At 50.3% G+C, this 17955-nt stretch overlaps 1 protein-coding gene across 1 annotated transcript in view; it reads right to left on the minus strand.

The window, feature by feature from the left end:
- MYH9 (myosin heavy chain 9) overlaps window positions 1–17955 on the minus strand; it is a 112170-nt gene that overhangs the window by 69215 nt on the left and 25000 nt on the right. The window contains exon 2 of the mRNA XM_023222092.1: window positions 2081–2432. Within this exon, the coding sequence (XP_023077860.1) occupies window positions 2081–2413 (333 nt within the window). The 5' untranslated portion in view covers window positions 2414–2432. The remainder of the gene's footprint in view (window positions 1–2080; window positions 2433–17955) is intronic.

The following is a 17955-nucleotide window of genomic DNA, read 5'->3' on the forward strand; positions in this document are numbered from 1 at the left end:
AAAAAAAATACAAAACAAAAAACAAAAAAACTCGCCGGGCGTGTTGGCGGGCGCCTGTAGTCCCAGCTACTCGGGAGGCTGAGGCAGGAGAATGGCGTAAACCCGGGAGGCGGAGCTTGCAGTGAGCCGAGATCCGGCCACTGCACTCCAGCCTGGGCGACAGAGCAAGACTCTGTCTCAAAAAAAAAAAGGAAAACTGGGCTTTAAAGGAGACTGTTCCACATATCTACTTGTTGATAGGTCCTTGATGAGCCAGGCTCATCCCCAAAGGGTGGGCATCAATGGCAGAAAACAAGGACCTCGTTGTCACAGACTGATTTAGCAATCAACAAGGAAATGCAGTCCTTGTCAGGAATTCCAGGCAAATAAAATGCCCCATGGCTCCACTGAAGGCTTTAGCACATTGCAGCGCACTCAGAAGCATGAGTCTACCTCGTAGAAAGGTGCTTAAGTCTTTCTGAAATCACACAGAAAATTAAACAGCTGACCCTTCGAGAACTGCTGTCTCTGTAATGGAATGAGCCTGCCACCACCTCCTTTCATTACACATGTGATCATGAGCAAAATCCCTCAGTCTGAAAGTTGGTCTTCCCATCTGTAAAGTGGGCAAGGCCATAATAGTCCTTTTCCTTTTTTTTATTTGAGACTCTGTTGCCCAGGCTGGAGTGCAGTGGTGCAATCTTAGCTGACTGCACCCTTGACCTCCCAGGCTCAAGCGATCCTCCCACCTCAGCCTCCAGCAAGTAGCTGGGACTATAGGCACGCCACACTATGCCCAGCTAATTTTTCTATTTTTTGTAGAGATGGGGTTTCGCCATGTTGCTCAGGCTGGTCTCAAACTCCTGAGCTCAAGCAATCCTCTCGTCTTGGCCTCCCAAGTTCCTGGGATTGCAGGCATGCACCACCATGCCCGGCCTATAATAACCTCTTGATGGTTTTTTTCCTCTAGGTCAAAAACATTTTGAGGACTGTTTTATTCAGCCCAAAGTTCAAGGTGGCTAGAGCAGCATAAAGAAATAAAGAGCTATTTTAGGAATAATAACAAGCAGATATTTCTTTCCCACTGGGGACAAAACCAGAAGGAAATATCTTTGAGTTGAACAGAGGAATTTGGGGTTGATATTGGACAGGACTTTGTGACCCCAGAGCCTGTTGCCTCCAGGATGCATAAATGCTCATCTCCCCATCTCCTAACTTGGTGATGGGCTGTCTTTCTGATCTGCTGCATGTGCTGGCCCTTTGCACATGCTGGACTCTCAATACACTTCCCCTTGGTCAAGCCTGGCAAGGGACCAGCACTCAAGTGCTGGACAGAGTTCTGGAGCAAGTCTTACTCGTGGTGGCTCACCTCTGCTCAAAGTATACTCCCTAGGGAAGTAAACCACATCAACATGCATCCGTAAAGAACAAGATGGGCCAGGCGCAGTGGCTCGCGCCTGTAATCCCAGCACTTTGGGAGGCCCAAGCAGAAGAATCACTTGCGCTCAGGAGTTCAAGACCAGCCCTAGGCAACATAATGAGACCCTGTCTCTAATAAAAATATAAAAAATTAGCCAGGCGTGGTGGCACAGGCCTGTAGTTCCAGCTACCAGAGAGGCTGAGGTGGCAGGATTGCTTGAGCCTAAGAGTTTGAGGCTGCAGTGAGCTGTGATCATGCCACTGCACTTCAGTCTGGGCAACAGAGCAAGACCCTGTCTCAAAAAAAAAAAAAAAAAAATTAAAAAATTTAAAAAAGGAATCTACAACATTGACCTGAACCTTCATATCTCCACCAAAACTTGAGGATCAAGGCCAGTGGGTGGGCATCCCTCAGACAGGGCCATATTCTTCTCCCTACATATGTTCTAAAACACGCTTCCTGTTTTGTTTTTGGCTGCAAAGGGAAAAGAATAATGTTATGAGAACATCCCACTAGGATGTTCAGATGTCAAAGTCCAAGGATGTCACCGCAGCACTCCTTCCAGACGCCTTCTCAACCAGAGAGCCAGGGCCCAGACATGTGAGGGTGATGGGAAGACCTGGCCCGCCCCCACTTGTAGTCCTCAGACCCATCCTACAGGGTGCCAGGGCAGCCACTTACGTAGATAAGCCCTGAGTAGTAACGCTCCTTGAGGTTGTGCAGCACCGAGGCTTCGTTGAGGCACGTGAGCTCCGCCATATCCTCCACCTTGGAGAACTTGGGCGGGTTCATCTTCTGGATGTCATCCTTGTTCACCTTCACCTTCTTCCCGTTCTCCACCAGCTCCACGATGGCCTCTTCGCCCACCTCCTCCTTGAGGCTGGCTGGCTCGAAGCCACTCTTGTCGGAAGGCACCCATACCAGCTTCTTGGCAGCCCAGTCGGCCTGGGCCAGCGGGTTATTGATGAAGTTTTTATCCACATAGAGATACTTATCGGCAGCTTGCTGTGCCATGGTGACTTATAGCCAGGACCTAAGGGGGAGGAAAAAGACAACACATTACATACAACTACATCAGCCACACAAGATCACTCATACTCACACCTCTTCTCTTTGCAAACTGTATAGGATTAAGACGCAGTAAAACTCTGTATAACCAGGCTACACAATTTTCTTGCTCCACACTTTTGGGATAAAGATGTGCATCACTGAAAAAAATAAGTTGGGTCCAGGACAGTGGCTCATGTCTTTAATCCCAGCACTTTGGGAGGCCAAGGCAGGCGGATCACCTGAGGTCAGGAGTTCAAGACAAGCCTGGCCAACATGGCGAAACCCCATCTCTACTAAAAATACAAAAAGTAACCAGGCGTGGTGGTGCACACCTGTCATCCTAGCTACTCGGGAGGCTGAGGCAGGAGAATCGCTTGAACCCAGGAGGCGGAGGTTGCAGGAAGCTGGCTCACACCACTGCACTCCAGCCTGGGCAACAGAGAAACAGGCTGATAGCAGGATTTTGTTAGCAATTAAAGGTAAGGTGTATTGTCCCAGGGTCAATACACAATCAAACAAATCTATCAAGAAAACAATCGTGCCAAATGAACGTAACAAGAGTCTCCAGGACAGATGCAATTCAAGTCACTATTAGAAAGGTAGCAAAGTAGCCACACAGTTTAGGAGGATTTCCAACAAAAACAGGTTTCTAATCAGCCAAAAAACGCAACTGACTACAACCCCACATGGTGGAAGTTTCCAGTTTAAAAAACTTGTTCTTATTTCATGAAGTCAACTAAGACAAGAGAAGAAAATAAAACACCAATATATGTTGCCACCAGATTTGAATTCCATCTTGATAAGACAGCCCAAAAAAAAGCAAAGAGAAAAGATGCCAGGTTCCAAGAAACATGTAGAATGCTAAGAGTGCTTCCCTTTGGGGACACTAAGGTCAAAAGTGACCCTCACAATTCATGGGCCAAGAGAACTTAAGTTCATGTGTGTTTGCTTTTTTCAAAACTCATCTGCAAAATGAAGATATAAAATAGGCCGGGGACGCTGGCTCAGGCCTGTAATCCCAGCACTTTGGGAGGCCAAGGCGGGTGGATCAACTGAGGTCGGGAGTTCTAGACCAGCCTGATCAACATGGAGGAACCCCATCGCTACTAAAAATACAAAATTAGCCAGGCATGGTGGCGCATGCCTGTAATCCTAGCTGCTCGGGAGGCTGAGACGGGAGAATCACTTGAACCCAGGAAGCGAGGGTTGTGGTGAGCTGAGATTGTGCCATGGCACTCCAGCCTGGGCAACAAGAGCAAAACTCCATCTCAAAAAAAAGACATAAAATAATAGTGCCGTATGTATCTGTGTGGTTTTATACTTTATGAAATGCTTTCACACATATTTCGCTATCTCGAAAGGTCTTTGTCATAACAACTCTGTAAACCAGGCAAGGTATATGTTATTATCACCAACTTACAGATGAGGAAACAAGTTCCCTGGATGTAAGGGGCTTTTCCATAGTCATTCAGTCCTGTGGCCTTTCCACGGCTAACATCGTTGTTATTCCTGCTCAGAGGTGCAGGCTGGGATCACCTGAGGTGGCTACTACCCTGGTATAAAACAGACTCAGCTCGTGGCCACCAGAGGAGGCAACCCAGAAGCTCACTGCCCAGCTCCCGCTGGGAAATCAAGAAAGATCAGGAAGGTGCTTTTTTTCCCTCTGAGATCAAGCCCCCTCCCCTCAGGCCCTTGCAATTCAGAAAGTCCCCAGATCCAAATACGGAACACCATGGGCTTTTGTGCTTGCAGATTCCAAGAGGGTCTTGGATCCTAAGGAGGCTAGGAGCATGGGAGGGAAAGAACAAAAGGAAAAGTCTAGGCTGCCCAGAACTTTTCATCTGGGCTCATTAGCTGTTTTCAGTCAAGGCCGAGGGGCTCCCCTGGACTCACTCCAGGAGGGGCTGTTTTCCAGGAAAAAACCCGTTTGCTGGCTTCCTTTTGCCAGGAGGGACATAAGTCCCAGGAACAGAGCTTGGCAGCGTCACCAGCTGCCCCGGCCGGTGGCTCTGTTGACATTTCCAACACAGGCAAACCCCACAGACCCTTGTGGGGACCAGGGGGTACATCCACTCTGCAAGGATCACCCTGAGAGCAGGCCGGGCTCAGAGTGAGTCAGAGCAAACAAGACAGGAATGGTGGCTGTAAACTCCCTGGCCACCCCTCGTCTTTGCTGCGGGTCTGAGGTCTAGGGTCTACGCCAGGAGCAGTCCCCAGGGCACCACCAGTTTATTTTCAACTGTCTGCACTTCCACCCTGGCCAGTCCATTCAAGCAAATTCAAGGTTTCTACCTGCCAGGTAAATCCTAGTTGTTCTTTGCCTCCCTAGCACGTGTCTAACCACTAACTAGTCAATAGGCACCCCCAGCGTCCCAGCACCCAGGCTCCCCAAAGTTTCCCCATCGCATCCCTGCCTGCTCAAGACCTTGCAGCAATCACAGAACACAGGTCTCAGGGGCTGCTGGTTCTCAGCCTTTTCATAGACCCCACACCCACGAAGGATAACTCCATGAATAGCAAAGAGAGAGACTCACTTGAACCCCATGCCCCAAAATCCTAAATATGCTGCTGACCCCGCCAATGAAGGCATCTGAGGACGTCAGGGCCCCTCATGAGACTCCTACTGAGAGCAGAAGGGGCAGGGAACAGTTACTAAGTACCTCCCAGCACCAAGCTCAGTTTATTCACCACCTCACCTAACTGGTAACCATCCTGGGAAAGAGCTGTCTCAAGATTCATAATTCATAAACTAGGAAACAGATTCCCCAATTCATAAACTAGGAAACAGACTCAGAAAGGGCAAGTCACTTGCCCAGATTTGCCCAGCCCAGGCATGGAGTGGGATGCTAACCCAGGGACACCTGGCCCCTGTGCCTGGCCTCCTCCCAGAACACTTGTGCCTGGGGTCCCGTGGAAGCCAGGCCGGCACTGGAGCTGGGCCCTAACTGTCCCCATGAGCTGAGTGTGATGTGGGGGGTGGAGAGGAATGCATTCCAGAGTGTTCAACAAATATTTACCGGATGTTATCGGGCAGGCAGGAAGGCTAAGTGAGCCTTCCCAGTGTGGACCACATGGCCCATCAAAAAGCAGGCACGTTACAACTCAAGATTTACTCCTTCGGCCCGCTACTGTCGGCAGCAAGCTTGCAGCCCATCAGCAATGGCAGAATGAGCTCTGACCCGCCTCAAACTCTGCTTCACCCCAGCAATGCCAAACCTAACAGCAAAGAACCCAGCTGGTAGTCTGGCTTCTCGGCAGCCCATAGCCTCCCTCGGGCTGCAGGGCCAGGCACTCAGACTGCCCTGGAAATCTGCTCTGGAGGGTCACAAACATCACACCAGCTGGCGGGGAGGAATTCCACCCAACCAACTGCCCTCAGAACCTCACTCTGCCCGACTTTCAGGCCTTGGTGGGAGGGCACGGGACAGTCACAGGTAAGTGGTGTCCACGCGAAGGCTAGCAGAGGCCTGGCCACCAAGCCATAGTTCTTGCAAGAGGAAGAGAGAATGCATCCTGCCAGGGACACCCCCCACCTCCAAAGACCAAGGCTCCAGCTGAAGGTCACAGCCCCTGCTTGCCTGGGCACCTCCCTCCCAGAACTTTTCATTAAGCAAGGCTGGGATCTGCTTAGCCTGGCCAAGGACAGGGCTATTTGGTTTCAGCAACTCTGCTAGAATGACGTGGGTTAGCAGCAGCGCCAAGATCAATACACGGGTTAGACCAGCGGGGAGAGCCGCAAAGGTCAGGATAAATAGTGGAGTTTCTATGAAAGTCCCCTCGCCCACCTGGGCAGGATTAGCCACATTCAATGATGGGGAGCCACAGGGCTGCAGCAGAGCTGCTGTTTCCATCTGTATCCGGTGAGGAGGCTCCTGTGCCCCTGGGGGCGTGGGGTGTGTGTGTGTGTGTGTGTATTAAGTGTGTTCAGTCAGGTTAATACTCAGACCTCTCCAGGATGCATGTGAGTTAAACCGCCTTATCTATAATCCATATGCCTCATTTATGAATGGGGGATAGTAAAGAGCTGCTAAAAATTCAGTAAGAGGCACGACAGCAGGATACCCAGGAGGCAGTCTATCAAACACAGCAGCCAGCATGCAGCCACTCCTCCCTACTCTGTCCTGGGGCTGTGCTAAATGGCCTCTGTGAAACTTTTTTTGAGACAGAGTCTTGCTCTGTCGCCCAGGCTGTAGTGCAGTGGCGAGATCTCAGCTCACTGCAACCTCCACCTCCCAGGTTCAAGCAATTCTTCTATCTCAGCCTCCCGAGTAGCTGGGACTACAGGCGCTCACCACCATAGCCGGCTGATTTTTGTATTTTTAGTAGATGCGGGGTTTTAGGTCAGGCTGGTCTTGAACTCTTGATCTCAGGTGATCCGCCCGCCTTGGACTCCCAAAGTGCTGGGATTACAGGCATGAGCCACTGCGCCCGGCCGAAACTTTTAAAAACTGCCCATAATATAAAGCTTTTGAAAATAAAAGAAAAATATTCCCCTAAATTCCTGAACTCCCCCCACCACTCCTACCCTCCTTGCAAAATCAGTTTTCTCTTTCTTTGCGTGGTCCTTTCTGGACCTGGTTCATGGAAACACTTGATTTTTAACTATCAGGCAGAGGACAGAGTTTCAGATTTTGTATTTTCCTTACTTACTATGACTGTTTTCCTGTAGGGCGAGGATTTGCTTGGTTTTTGTTTTTTTGAGATGAAGTCTTGCTCTGTCACCCAGGCTGGAATGCAATGGCACAATCTCGGCTCACTGCAACCTCCGCCTCCCGGGTTCAAGCGATTCTCCCACCTCAGCCTCCCGAGTAGCTGGGACTATAGGCGTGTGCCACCACGCCAGGCTAATTTTTTTGTATTTTTAGTAGAGACGGGGTTTCACCATGTTGGCCAGGCTGGTCTCGAACCCCTGACCTCAGGTGACCCGCCCGCCTTGGCCTCCCAAAGTGCTGGAATTACAGGTGTGAGCCACCACACCCAGCCTCAGATTTGCTTATTAATCAGTTTTATCCAACCCATTTTACAGGTGATGATGCAGCGGTGGCCCCGAGAGAAAGCAACTCTACTCAGTCACACAAGCTGGGGGAATAAGAACCTGAACCCAGAATTCCTGACTCCAAGGCCTCAATGTCCATCATTTAATAGCTGCATCGAATTCTCAAGTGTGTGTGTGTGTTTTTTAAGGACCACTTATAAGGTTTTTTCACCCTCTTATCTAGTATACCTTTTTTTTTTTTTTTTGAGACAGAGTCCTGCTCTATCGCCCAGGCTGGAGTGCAGTGGCATGAACTCAGCTCACTGCAACCTCCACCTTACAGGTTCAAGCGATTCTCCACCTCAGCCTCCCGAGTAGCTGGGGTTACAGGCATCCGCCACCACGCCCAGCTAATTTTTGTAGTTTTAGTAGAAATGGGGTTTCACCATGTTGGCCAGGCTGGTCTCGAACTCCTGACCTCAAGTGATCTGCCTGCCTTGGCCTCCCAAAGTGCTGGGCTTACAGGCCTGAGCCACCACGGCCACCCTTAGTGTACCATCACCTTCAGATACATTCCCAGAAGTGGAGTTACAGGAGCAAAGAACATACAAACATTTCTACAGTCCTGGGACGTCCCATCCAACTGTTTTCCAAAAGGGCTGAATCGGCGTGCACTGCCATTTGAGCAGGATGTACATGTGAAAGCAACCAACCAGCACCGTCAACCACTAAAACACACAAACACACATACACACACACACACACACACAGGAAAGATCTCCAGGGCTCAGAAAGTCCCGAGCTCCTGTGGGAATGGGCAGGCCAGCAAGAGGTTCAGAAGGAAGCAAGCAGCTCTCGCCCCTGGAGATGAGACTGGATCTGGCTGAGGCCATCCCCCAGCGCTTTCCTTCCCGCCAGCTTCCTGCGGGTGCCAGTCCAACTCCAAGAAACCCAAGCAGTTGCCTTTTTAGGCCATAATCGAGCAGGACACAACCAGAGGCTAAATTAGGACTCTCAGGAAATGATGAAACTGAAAGTAAATAGGTTGACCAAAAACATCTTCTTTCAACCCAAAATGTAATGCCTCAATTATTTGCCTTCTCCCCTTCCCCGCAAACATCCATATGGATCTTTTATTTCTCCGTTTTCCCAGAGAATCCTCTCCCTCCCTCTCTCCCTCTGTTTCTCTTTTTACTTATTTGTGGGTTTGTCTGGAAAATGAACAGCTAGCACCTTAAAGACAGAATTTATTCTACTCTCAGATCTTTGGTCGAAACGTTGAGAGCATTTCCACTCCCAGACAACGAGGGCTGATGTAAATCTTTCCATGGGCCAAGTTCTAGGCTGGGAGCGTCCAAGTCATCACCTTCATCATAAAGCTGCATAGACCGAGGGCCTGCTAGTAAGCGCTGCGTGTTCTCACTCAATCCTTGCAACAATTTCATGAGGCACATATATACTCATTTTACAGGTGGGGGAAATGGGGCTCAGACAAGGCACAAAACCTAGGGTCAGACTCAGCCCCGTGTGGCTTCAATTCCCTGCTCCGTTTCCCCTTTAGCTGCCTTCCTGGTGAGGTCAAGGGGGCTACAAGAAGCAAACAAATAAGAGAATCCCCCTTATTAATTAAGCAGACTTTAATAATGCTACCTCAAAGTTGTAAACCCCATCTCCCCATGCTGGCTTGCACAAGGGACTCCACCCTTCCAACCTAAATTGCTGGGGGCTAAGAAGGTGGGGGTGTGACCTTGGGTGAGCCATTTGAGTTCTCTGTGCCCAGTCTGCCGGGAGTTAACCTAACCAATCTCCAATGGCCCTGGGCACGCCAAGGTTTCAGTTCAAACACCCCAGTGGCCTCGGCTCAGACACTGAAAGCCCTATTCCGGTCTCACCACTGACGTATGCAAGCAGCCCCTCTGTTTGTTTGTTTCCCTCCCCACTCCCATCCTGGAGAACACAGGTGAACATGTCCTTTCTCTTTCTCCTTGCAGCCGCTGGTTTTGAGTTAAATAAAACTGTCAAAGTAGCTGGCTTCCATTGTTAAGAAAGATTCTTTGGGCCAGGCGTGGCTCATGCCTGTAATCCCTGCACTTTGGGAGGCTGAGGCAAGTGGATCACCTGAGGTCAGGAGTTTGAGACCAGCCTGGTCAAAATAGTGAAACCGTGTCTCTACTAAAGATACAAAACTTAGCCGGGCGTGGTGGCACGCGCCTGTAATCCCAGCTACCAGGGAGGCTGAGGCACGAGAATCGCTTGAACCCAGGAGGCAGAGGTTGCAGTGAGCCGAGATCATGCCACTGCATTCCAGCCTGGGCAACAGAGTGAGACTCCATCTCAAAAAAAAAAAAAAAGAGAGAGAGATTCTTTGAAAGGAGCTGCTATAATAATGTAGAATTTTTCAAGCTCATTTGATTCACTTATTCAATCAACTAATATATAGAGAATCCACATGCAAAAAGATCATGACAAAGGCATAAAGATCCCAGGGGGTTTCTAATGAGGTCACGCAGCAGGACAGATATGCACACATCTAGGTAACTAGATGGAGTGTCCACCTGGGCAATGTGGTAGAGTAGACGGAAAGCAAGCTCCTTGGCTTCCTTCTGTCCTGTTCACTGCTGAATCCAACACCCAAAGGCAGTTAAGCACCCGCTAGACAGATCTGCCATGTGGATGAAAACAGAAACTCCTTGCTGTGTGGCCTTGGGCCGGTGCCACCTCTCTGGCCTTAACTGTAAATGCAGATAATATTTTCTGCTGCCTTCCCTGCCTCACAGGGCTGCCTAATGCAGCATGTATTCCTTAAACGCACATAACGACAAGACAGGACGCCTACCACCGTGGAACATTCATGCAGAGAGGAAGACCCACGTCAACAAGCAGCTCCACCACAGACTCACTGAAGAAGAGGAGAGGAACACGCAATTTGCCGTGGGAACAAAGCGAAAAGGACAATTCCTTGGACGCTCAAGCGAGAGTGTCGTGGAGGATGTGACATTTAAACTGTGTCCTGGAGGATGGGTAAAATATTGATGGGGAAGGGAAGAGATGGTGGAAAAGTACTCCGGGCCGAGGGAGAAAAGAGCCAATGGGCCGGGCGCGGTGGCTCAAGCCTGTAATCCCAGCACTTTGGGAGGCCGAGACGGGCGGATCACGAGGTCAGGAGATCGAGACCATCCTGGCTAACACGCTGAAACCCCGTCTCTACTAAAACAATACAAAAAATGAGGCAGGCGCGGTGGCGGGCGCCTGTAGTCCCAGCTACTCGGAGGCTGAGGCAGGAGAATGGCGTAAACTCGGGAGGCGGAGCTTGCAGTGAGCGGAGATCCGGCCACTGCACTCCAGCCTGGGCGACAGAGCAAGACTCTGTCTCAAAAAAAAAAACAAAAAAAAGGGCCAACATACAGAAAGAAGGTACGGTCGCTCACTAACCACATACAAAACGATGCCACAGCACCACGGCTATCTGGGGCCATAGAATCCTTTGTGGTGGGGCTGTCCTGTGCCTTGTGGGGTATTTAGCAGCAGAGCAGCACCCCGGCCTCTACCCACTAGATGCCAGTCGCACCCTGTCCCCAGTTGTGACAACCAAATATGTCTCCAGACATCACCAAAGGTGGAAGTTGAGGGTTGGGGGGAAGACAAACTGCCCCCAGTTGAGCCCACTGATTGAAGGGGTTCGTATAAGCAAACGCTGCACTATGAAGCCAGACCTCTCAGTCGTCATCCTCCCCTATCTCTGAAGTGCACAGGCCAAATCTCCTTAACAAAACAGAAGTCCTCAGGGCAAAATGATTCCCAGGGCCCCATAAAAATGGCCATTACAGATGGCATTGTCACCAAGGAATGACACTCCTTGTAACATACTGTATTCTAAGAGATCTGACCTAGATTCACCTGCAGGACTGTGCTTTAACGATCCTGAATAGCCAATTTAAAAGTAAACCCATCAACCAGGCGGAAGAGACTGATGTGCCTCCCCAGGCAGGCAAGAAGCACTTTCAGAACCTCCAACCCGGCAGCTCAGCCTGCGACTCATAAGCAAAGTCACCAGCATCGAAGGATCCAGATGATTAACGGAAGACAAGCGGGAGCCACATTTTGGAGGTCGGGGGTGGGAGTTGTTGACATGGCTGTGCCAGCTCACCCCACCCTGGGAATCCCATCAAACGCTTTTTTTTTTTTTTTTTTTTTTTGAGACAGAGTCTCTCTCTGTTGCCCAGGCTGGAGTGCAGTGGCGTGATCTCGGTTCACTGCAACCTCCACCTCCCGGGTTCAAGCAATTCTCCTGCCTCAGCCTCCCGAGTAGCTGGGATGACAGGTGCACACCGCCGCGCCCGGCTAATCTTTTGTATTTTAGTAGAGATGGGGTTTCGCCACATTGGCCAGGCTGGCCTCGAACTCCTGAGCTCAGGCAATCCACCCACCTCGACCTCCCAAAGTGGTGGGATTATAGGTGTGAGCCACCGCACCAAGCCCAAATGCTATTTGTTGAATAGTTTTGGCAAATCAATCTGGATTAGACCCAGGAAATCCATGGCTTCCACCACTGGGATTCCTGGATTATTTCCCATCCAGAGCTCTCCCCCACTCCCCTTCATATATTAATAAATATATTTAAACACCTACCAACGAGCCATCTCCACCTGGAGGACACACCATCACACGTGAACTTCCCCACCTTCTCTCCCAGACCCATACCCTCTTCTGGGTGTCCATCTCTGGGAGACACTGTCCATCTGGCCACCTAAGACAGTCATCGTAAACTCCTCTCCAGCCCTCCACCAACACCACTGCCCATGCCCTATTCCAGTCCAGGCCCACAAGCCCTCCCTTCTGGGCTGCTCCAAGTGCCTCCCTCCTGGCCTCCCCTGCCACTTCTACAGAACTCCTTTCTGATGACTCACAAAGTCAAATTCCTATTTATGTGACTTCCTATTTTATTGATATTACTTGGTCAGTTCAAAATGGTTCAACAGCTCCACACCCTCTCCAGAATAAAGTCTAATCTTCTCTGCATGGTAAGCAAGCCCTCTAGGACCCCACCCGTTCATCTTACCGCTGCCCTTCCTTTCTGCCACAGTTGTCCCCAGCGGCATATAATCAATTCCATTCACATTACACTCTGCTCAGGCCTCCAGGCCTTCAAAGAAGCCAGAGAAGTATCCTTTGTACTAGGAACCCTTTCAGAGATCTCAGCTCAAACGCTCCCTTCTCTAAAGACTTTTTGCAGCAGAAAGACGTATCATATATATGTCCCTCTCATCTGTGCTCTGTACTTGCTCCACCATAACCAAACAGCTAAATACCCACTATTTGTAGTTTTATTTGAGGACGGGAAATGGGTCTCATTCACCAATTCCAAATGTCTAGCACAATGCGGAGCCCAGAGCAGGTGCTCAGTTAAAGTGTCCTGAATGAATGGATGAGGAACAAGGCCAAAATGAGCAAGAAAAGACTTAACAGGGAAGGTCCCAAGAGGCTGGAAAATCCCCTTGGGCTGTGGCTGTGCAAAGAGGGCCAGGGCTGGAGAGCTGAAGGTAACAGGAGAGTCAAGTTGAAACCACACACGCATGAGGGTTACAGGCACCTAATTTGTTACAAACACCAAACCATTTATGGACTAATTTTTATATCCTCAAAACAAAAAGGGAAAGAATGCATATTGGGGCTTTCAATCTACAAAGAGAAATAGGACTGAATATAATTTATTGGTTTTGCATACAGTTCAACCATCTCTGTTTTCTAGAACCTTCTCGCACCCCCTGATTAAATGTAGAGGCACCTACCGCCTACTACCAGTCCAACAAACCAGAAAGAATCTTGGCTGGCATGGCCCCTGCTCTTGCTAGGATGCCATGAGAAGGTTGTGTGCCCTCCTGGAAGGCTACGCCTCCATCTATCAAGTAGGTTCTGGCAACATCGACCTTTGGTATCAACTCTGAACTGAGAGACGGAAGGGTGGGAAAACCACAGCCATGTGAGGTCCTGGTTCTGCAAATCCCAAGATAAATGCTTGTAATGCACCATGATGGGGTTTATGGCTTTGGGGCCAGACAGACCTGGGTTGGAGTCCCAGGTCCCCTACTCACAATTCCTGTGACCTTGAAGCTGTTAGCACCTCAATTTCCTAGCTTTAGAATGAAGGGGAAAAAAAAACACCTAACATCCGAAGAGTTGTAGCTCGAGTTCCCAGCGGAGAATGGCATGATAGGAATTCCCCTCCCGATTCCTCTATCTTGTGATCCTGAGCTATTTAATCCCCACTCTTCCTAGGAATGACACCTGGGCCCTCTGCAAATCAGTTGCCAGGAGTCTAGTGACTCTTTCTGCAGGTTATGTCCATCCATAGAGGACAGCTCTCAGGGACGGTGACTATAAAGACAGCAATCTGCAGAGGGAAGACAGTTTCATGGCCGAGTAAGGATGGAACACTGCCTCCCTATGGCCCTCCTGCAATCACGATAGGCACAAAAGGTAGTAGGAAGCAGCCTGCAAAAAGAAATGTGCTTAACTTCGGCCGGGCGCGGTGGCTCACGCCTGTAATTCCAGCACTTTGGGAGGCTGAGGTAGGCAGATCACGAGGTCAGGAGACAGAGACCGTCCTGGCTAACATGGTGAAACCCCGTCTCTACTAACAAATACAAAAACATTAGCCAGACGTGGTGGCGACAGCCTGTAGTCCCAGCTACTCAGGAGGCTGAGGCAGGAGAATGGCGTGAACCCGGGAGGCGAAGCTTGCAGTGGTGTACTTCAGCCGGGGTGGCAGTATGAGACTCTGTCTCAAAAAAAGAAAAGAAAAAAAGAAAAAAAAGAAATCTGCTTAACTCCATCCCAGGAATATCCTGCAGGAAAAATCTCTCTCCATGCTGGTCTGGGAAATGCTGGTCTGGTGAGATGGGCACAAAGCCTGTGGCAGAAGAGCTGGATTTGAGTCTGACGAGGCACTGACCAGCTGTGCAATCCTGCAGACACCACCCAGGCCTTGCTTTTCCCACCTGCAAGATGTCCTGTCTGCTCACAGGTATGCACAAGCCCACTCTCCGCAATACACACCAGGGCTGTCAGAGCAGTTATCTACAGGGTGGGTCAGCAAAGTGGCTCCTCTGTCACTCAGGGCTAACCTACAGCAGCCTGGACCTAGGCCTTCACTCTCCCTAGGCTAACAAGGGTGAGGGACTCCTCCCAGCTGCCCAGGGCCCAGGAGGTAGGAGCTGAGGACTGCGGGTGGGCCCCCCTTCCCTTCCCACCTCAGGAATGTTGTTTGCTTACAGAAGACGCTGGAACTTGTTTCCATTAGCAGTATTCCAACCCAAGCCTGTGCTGATGCTTAGCAGATAAGAAAACCAGAGAGGGACTTACTGCCCAGGCCTCAGAGCCTGCCCTGTCTGTCGGCTCTGCCTTTGCCTCCTCGAAGCGGGCATGGAGGGGGGCTCAGGTGATTGCTGAAAGTCCAGGGAACACTGAAAGATGACGGCATTTGCCTGTCCAAGGGAGGGCCTGTGGTCACTTTCACTTTGCCTGGTACCCAAGGAAACCCAGGCTACCAAAACACCACCAGTACGTATTTCAAATAATGTTGTACGCGATGGATATAAATGATTTTTGTCACCTTAAAAATTAAATGAACAATTTCTTTTTAAAAAAATGACACCAGACACCAGAAGGTGGTATATAGATTCCCTCTTCCTGCATGGGAAGGGGTGGGGGCAGTAGCTTGGGACAGGCTGGAGGGGATAAACTGGGGCAGCTAACCCAGGATCTTATCAGCCATTTAGGAATGTGGACTTTATTCTAGGGATAGTGGGGGAGGAGCAGAGGTGACATCATCAGATTTGTATTTTCAAGTAATTGGCCGGGCGCGGTGGCTCAAGCCTGTAATCCCAGCACTTTGGAAGGCCGAGGCGGGTGGATCACGAGGTCAGGAGATAGAGACCATCCTGGCTAACACGATGAAACCCCGTCTCTATTAAAAAATACAAAAAACTAGCCGGGCGAGGTGGTGGGCATCTGTAGTCCCAGCTACTCCGGAGGCTGAGGCAGGAGAATGGCGTGAACCCGGGTGGAGCTTGTAGTTAGCCGAGATCATGCCACTGCACTCCAGCCTGGGCGACAGAGGGAGACTCCGTCTCAAAATAAATAAATAAATAAATAAATAAATAAATAAAGTAATTGGCTGGAGGTGCACAGTGGCTCACACCTGTAATCCCGGCACTTTGGGAGGGCAAGGCAGGTGGATCACGAGGTCAGGAGTTTAAGACCAGCCTGGCCAAGATGATGAAACCCCATCTCTACTAAAAATACAAAAATTAGCCGGGCATGGCGGTGGGCGCCTGTAATCTCAGCTACTCGGGAGGCTGAGGCTGAGAATTGCTTGAACCCAGGAGGCGGAGGTTGCAGTGAGCCAAGATCGCGCCACTGCACTCCAGCCTGGGCGACAGAGCAAGACTCTGCCTCAAAAAAAAAAAAAAAAAAAATCATCCTCCCTTACCTGCACAGAGAGGGCAGTGGTTAGAAAGTACTGGGGACTTGCAATGAGGGAGCTTCCAATCTAAGAGAAGAAAAGACAGTTCCCTGACCAGGCTAGGTGGAGAGTGATTAAATGACATGAGAGGGACAAGTGCAGACACAGATTTCACCCTCTGATCTCCTACTCCAAAGAGCTTGGCTCGAGGAGAGTCCTGAAATCACCGTCCTACAACAGTGAGAAGTAGCCCAGGAATCCCAGGAGCTCCAGGGAGAGTGTTTCCAAAGCATCTTGGGCACAGATCTCATGTAGGATGTGTCACATGGACTACACAATAAAGTGTCCAACTGAGTGTCCTCCACTAAGATACCAACCTCAGGACCACAGAGACATAGCTTTGGGTCCTCAGCACAGAAACCATTTCTGAGTCGCTCTGGTGCCCAGGCTGGAGCGCAGTGGCACGATCTTGGCTCACTGCAACCTCTGCCTCCTGGATCCAAGTCACTTTCCCGCCTCAGCTGGGACTACAGGCGTGTGCCAGCATGCTCGGCTAATTTTTGTAGTTTTAGTAGAGACGGGGTTTCACCATGTTGGTCAGGATGGTCTTGAACTCCTGACCTCAAGTGATCCAGCTGCCTCAGCCTACCAAAGTGCTGGGATTACCGGCGTGGGCCACCACACGCGGCCTGAAACCATTTCTTAATGAATAAGTCAATCAACCAGTGAGCCAGGGCAGAAAGCAGCAAAAGCTTGAGGCCAGCCCTGCCATCACCCCAGAATGACAACCCACCCAGCATGGATAGAAGCGTGCCTCCCACAGCCTTTATAACCCCACCCCAACTCCTTCCACCAGTGCCTCTCAACCATCTTTCCAGCCACACCTCTCTTGTCCCCTGCTAGAACCCTCCGTTCCCGTCACCAGAGCACACTCCCCAGAGCAGCCTTTGCTTCAGCTGTCACCCAGAGACAAGCTGGAGGGCCCATCTCCCTAATTCTGCAGACTGAGAGTCCCCAAAACCAAGTGGACATGCCATCTCCCCCAGGCAGCCTCTCCTAGTATGAATTTCTCACACTATGAATTACCCTAGTATGAATTACTCATCCTTCTCCCTCCTCCCCGACAGGCCCAGCACAATCTGCCTTATACCAGAACCATGGCTTCACTGCCCGTGTCCTCCAATGTCTCTTAGAACTCTCTAGAGGTGGCCGGGTGCGGTGGCTCAGGCCTGTAATCCCAGCACTTTGGGAGGCCGAGGCAGGTGGATCACAAGATCAGGGGTTCGAGACCAGCCTGACCAACATGGTGAAAACCCCAACTCTACTAAAAATACAAAATTTAGCTGGACGTGGTGGCGGGTGCCTGTAATCCCAGCTACTCAGGAGACTGAGGCAGCAGAATTGCTTAAACCCAGGAGGCGGAGGTTGCAGTGAGCCGAGATCGCACCACTGCACTCCAGCCTGGGCAACAGAGCGAGACTCCATCTCAAAAAAAAAAAGAACTCTCTAGAGGCAGGGACTGTCTCCCCACCCCTCTTGCTCTTGCCCAGGGTGCTGCAGAGAGAGCATCAATGCTTGTTGAAAATAACTGAATTGTTGAAAATGCTTACAAGTATTTTCTGGGAACCTGGCAGTCCAAGAGAATGACTACTCCAAGGGTAGCTGGAGGGAGAGACGGAGGGAGGGAGGGAGGGAAGAAGGAGGAAAGGAGGGAAGGAAGGAAAGAGAGGAGGAAACAGGTTAAGCAGCTTTTGCCCATGTTAAGAGGTCAGGCAGACAGACCTAGGGCTGGATCTACAGATAAGTCATCTACACTGGGCCCTTGGCTTTGCTTTTAATTGGTTCAATATTTGCACAGTGACATCACGCCTGTGCCTTACCTACTCAATAACGAGCTTTCTCTCAGCCACCCAGGAGAAACTGCAAAGAAAAGCAAGTTGTTTCAGGTACGGTGGGGGCGTCCCCTCCTAAACAGTGAGGGGCAGATGATCCCCTCTGACTCGCCCCCAGGTTGGAAAAGGCTGACAGGGGAAGGGTTTGGTTGAGCTCACCGAGCACACCAAACGT

This window comes from Piliocolobus tephrosceles, chromosome 19 (assembly GCF_002776525.5).
Source record: "Piliocolobus tephrosceles isolate RC106 chromosome 19, ASM277652v3, whole genome shotgun sequence".
Classification (NCBI taxonomy): domain Eukaryota; kingdom Metazoa; phylum Chordata; class Mammalia; order Primates; family Cercopithecidae; genus Piliocolobus; species Piliocolobus tephrosceles.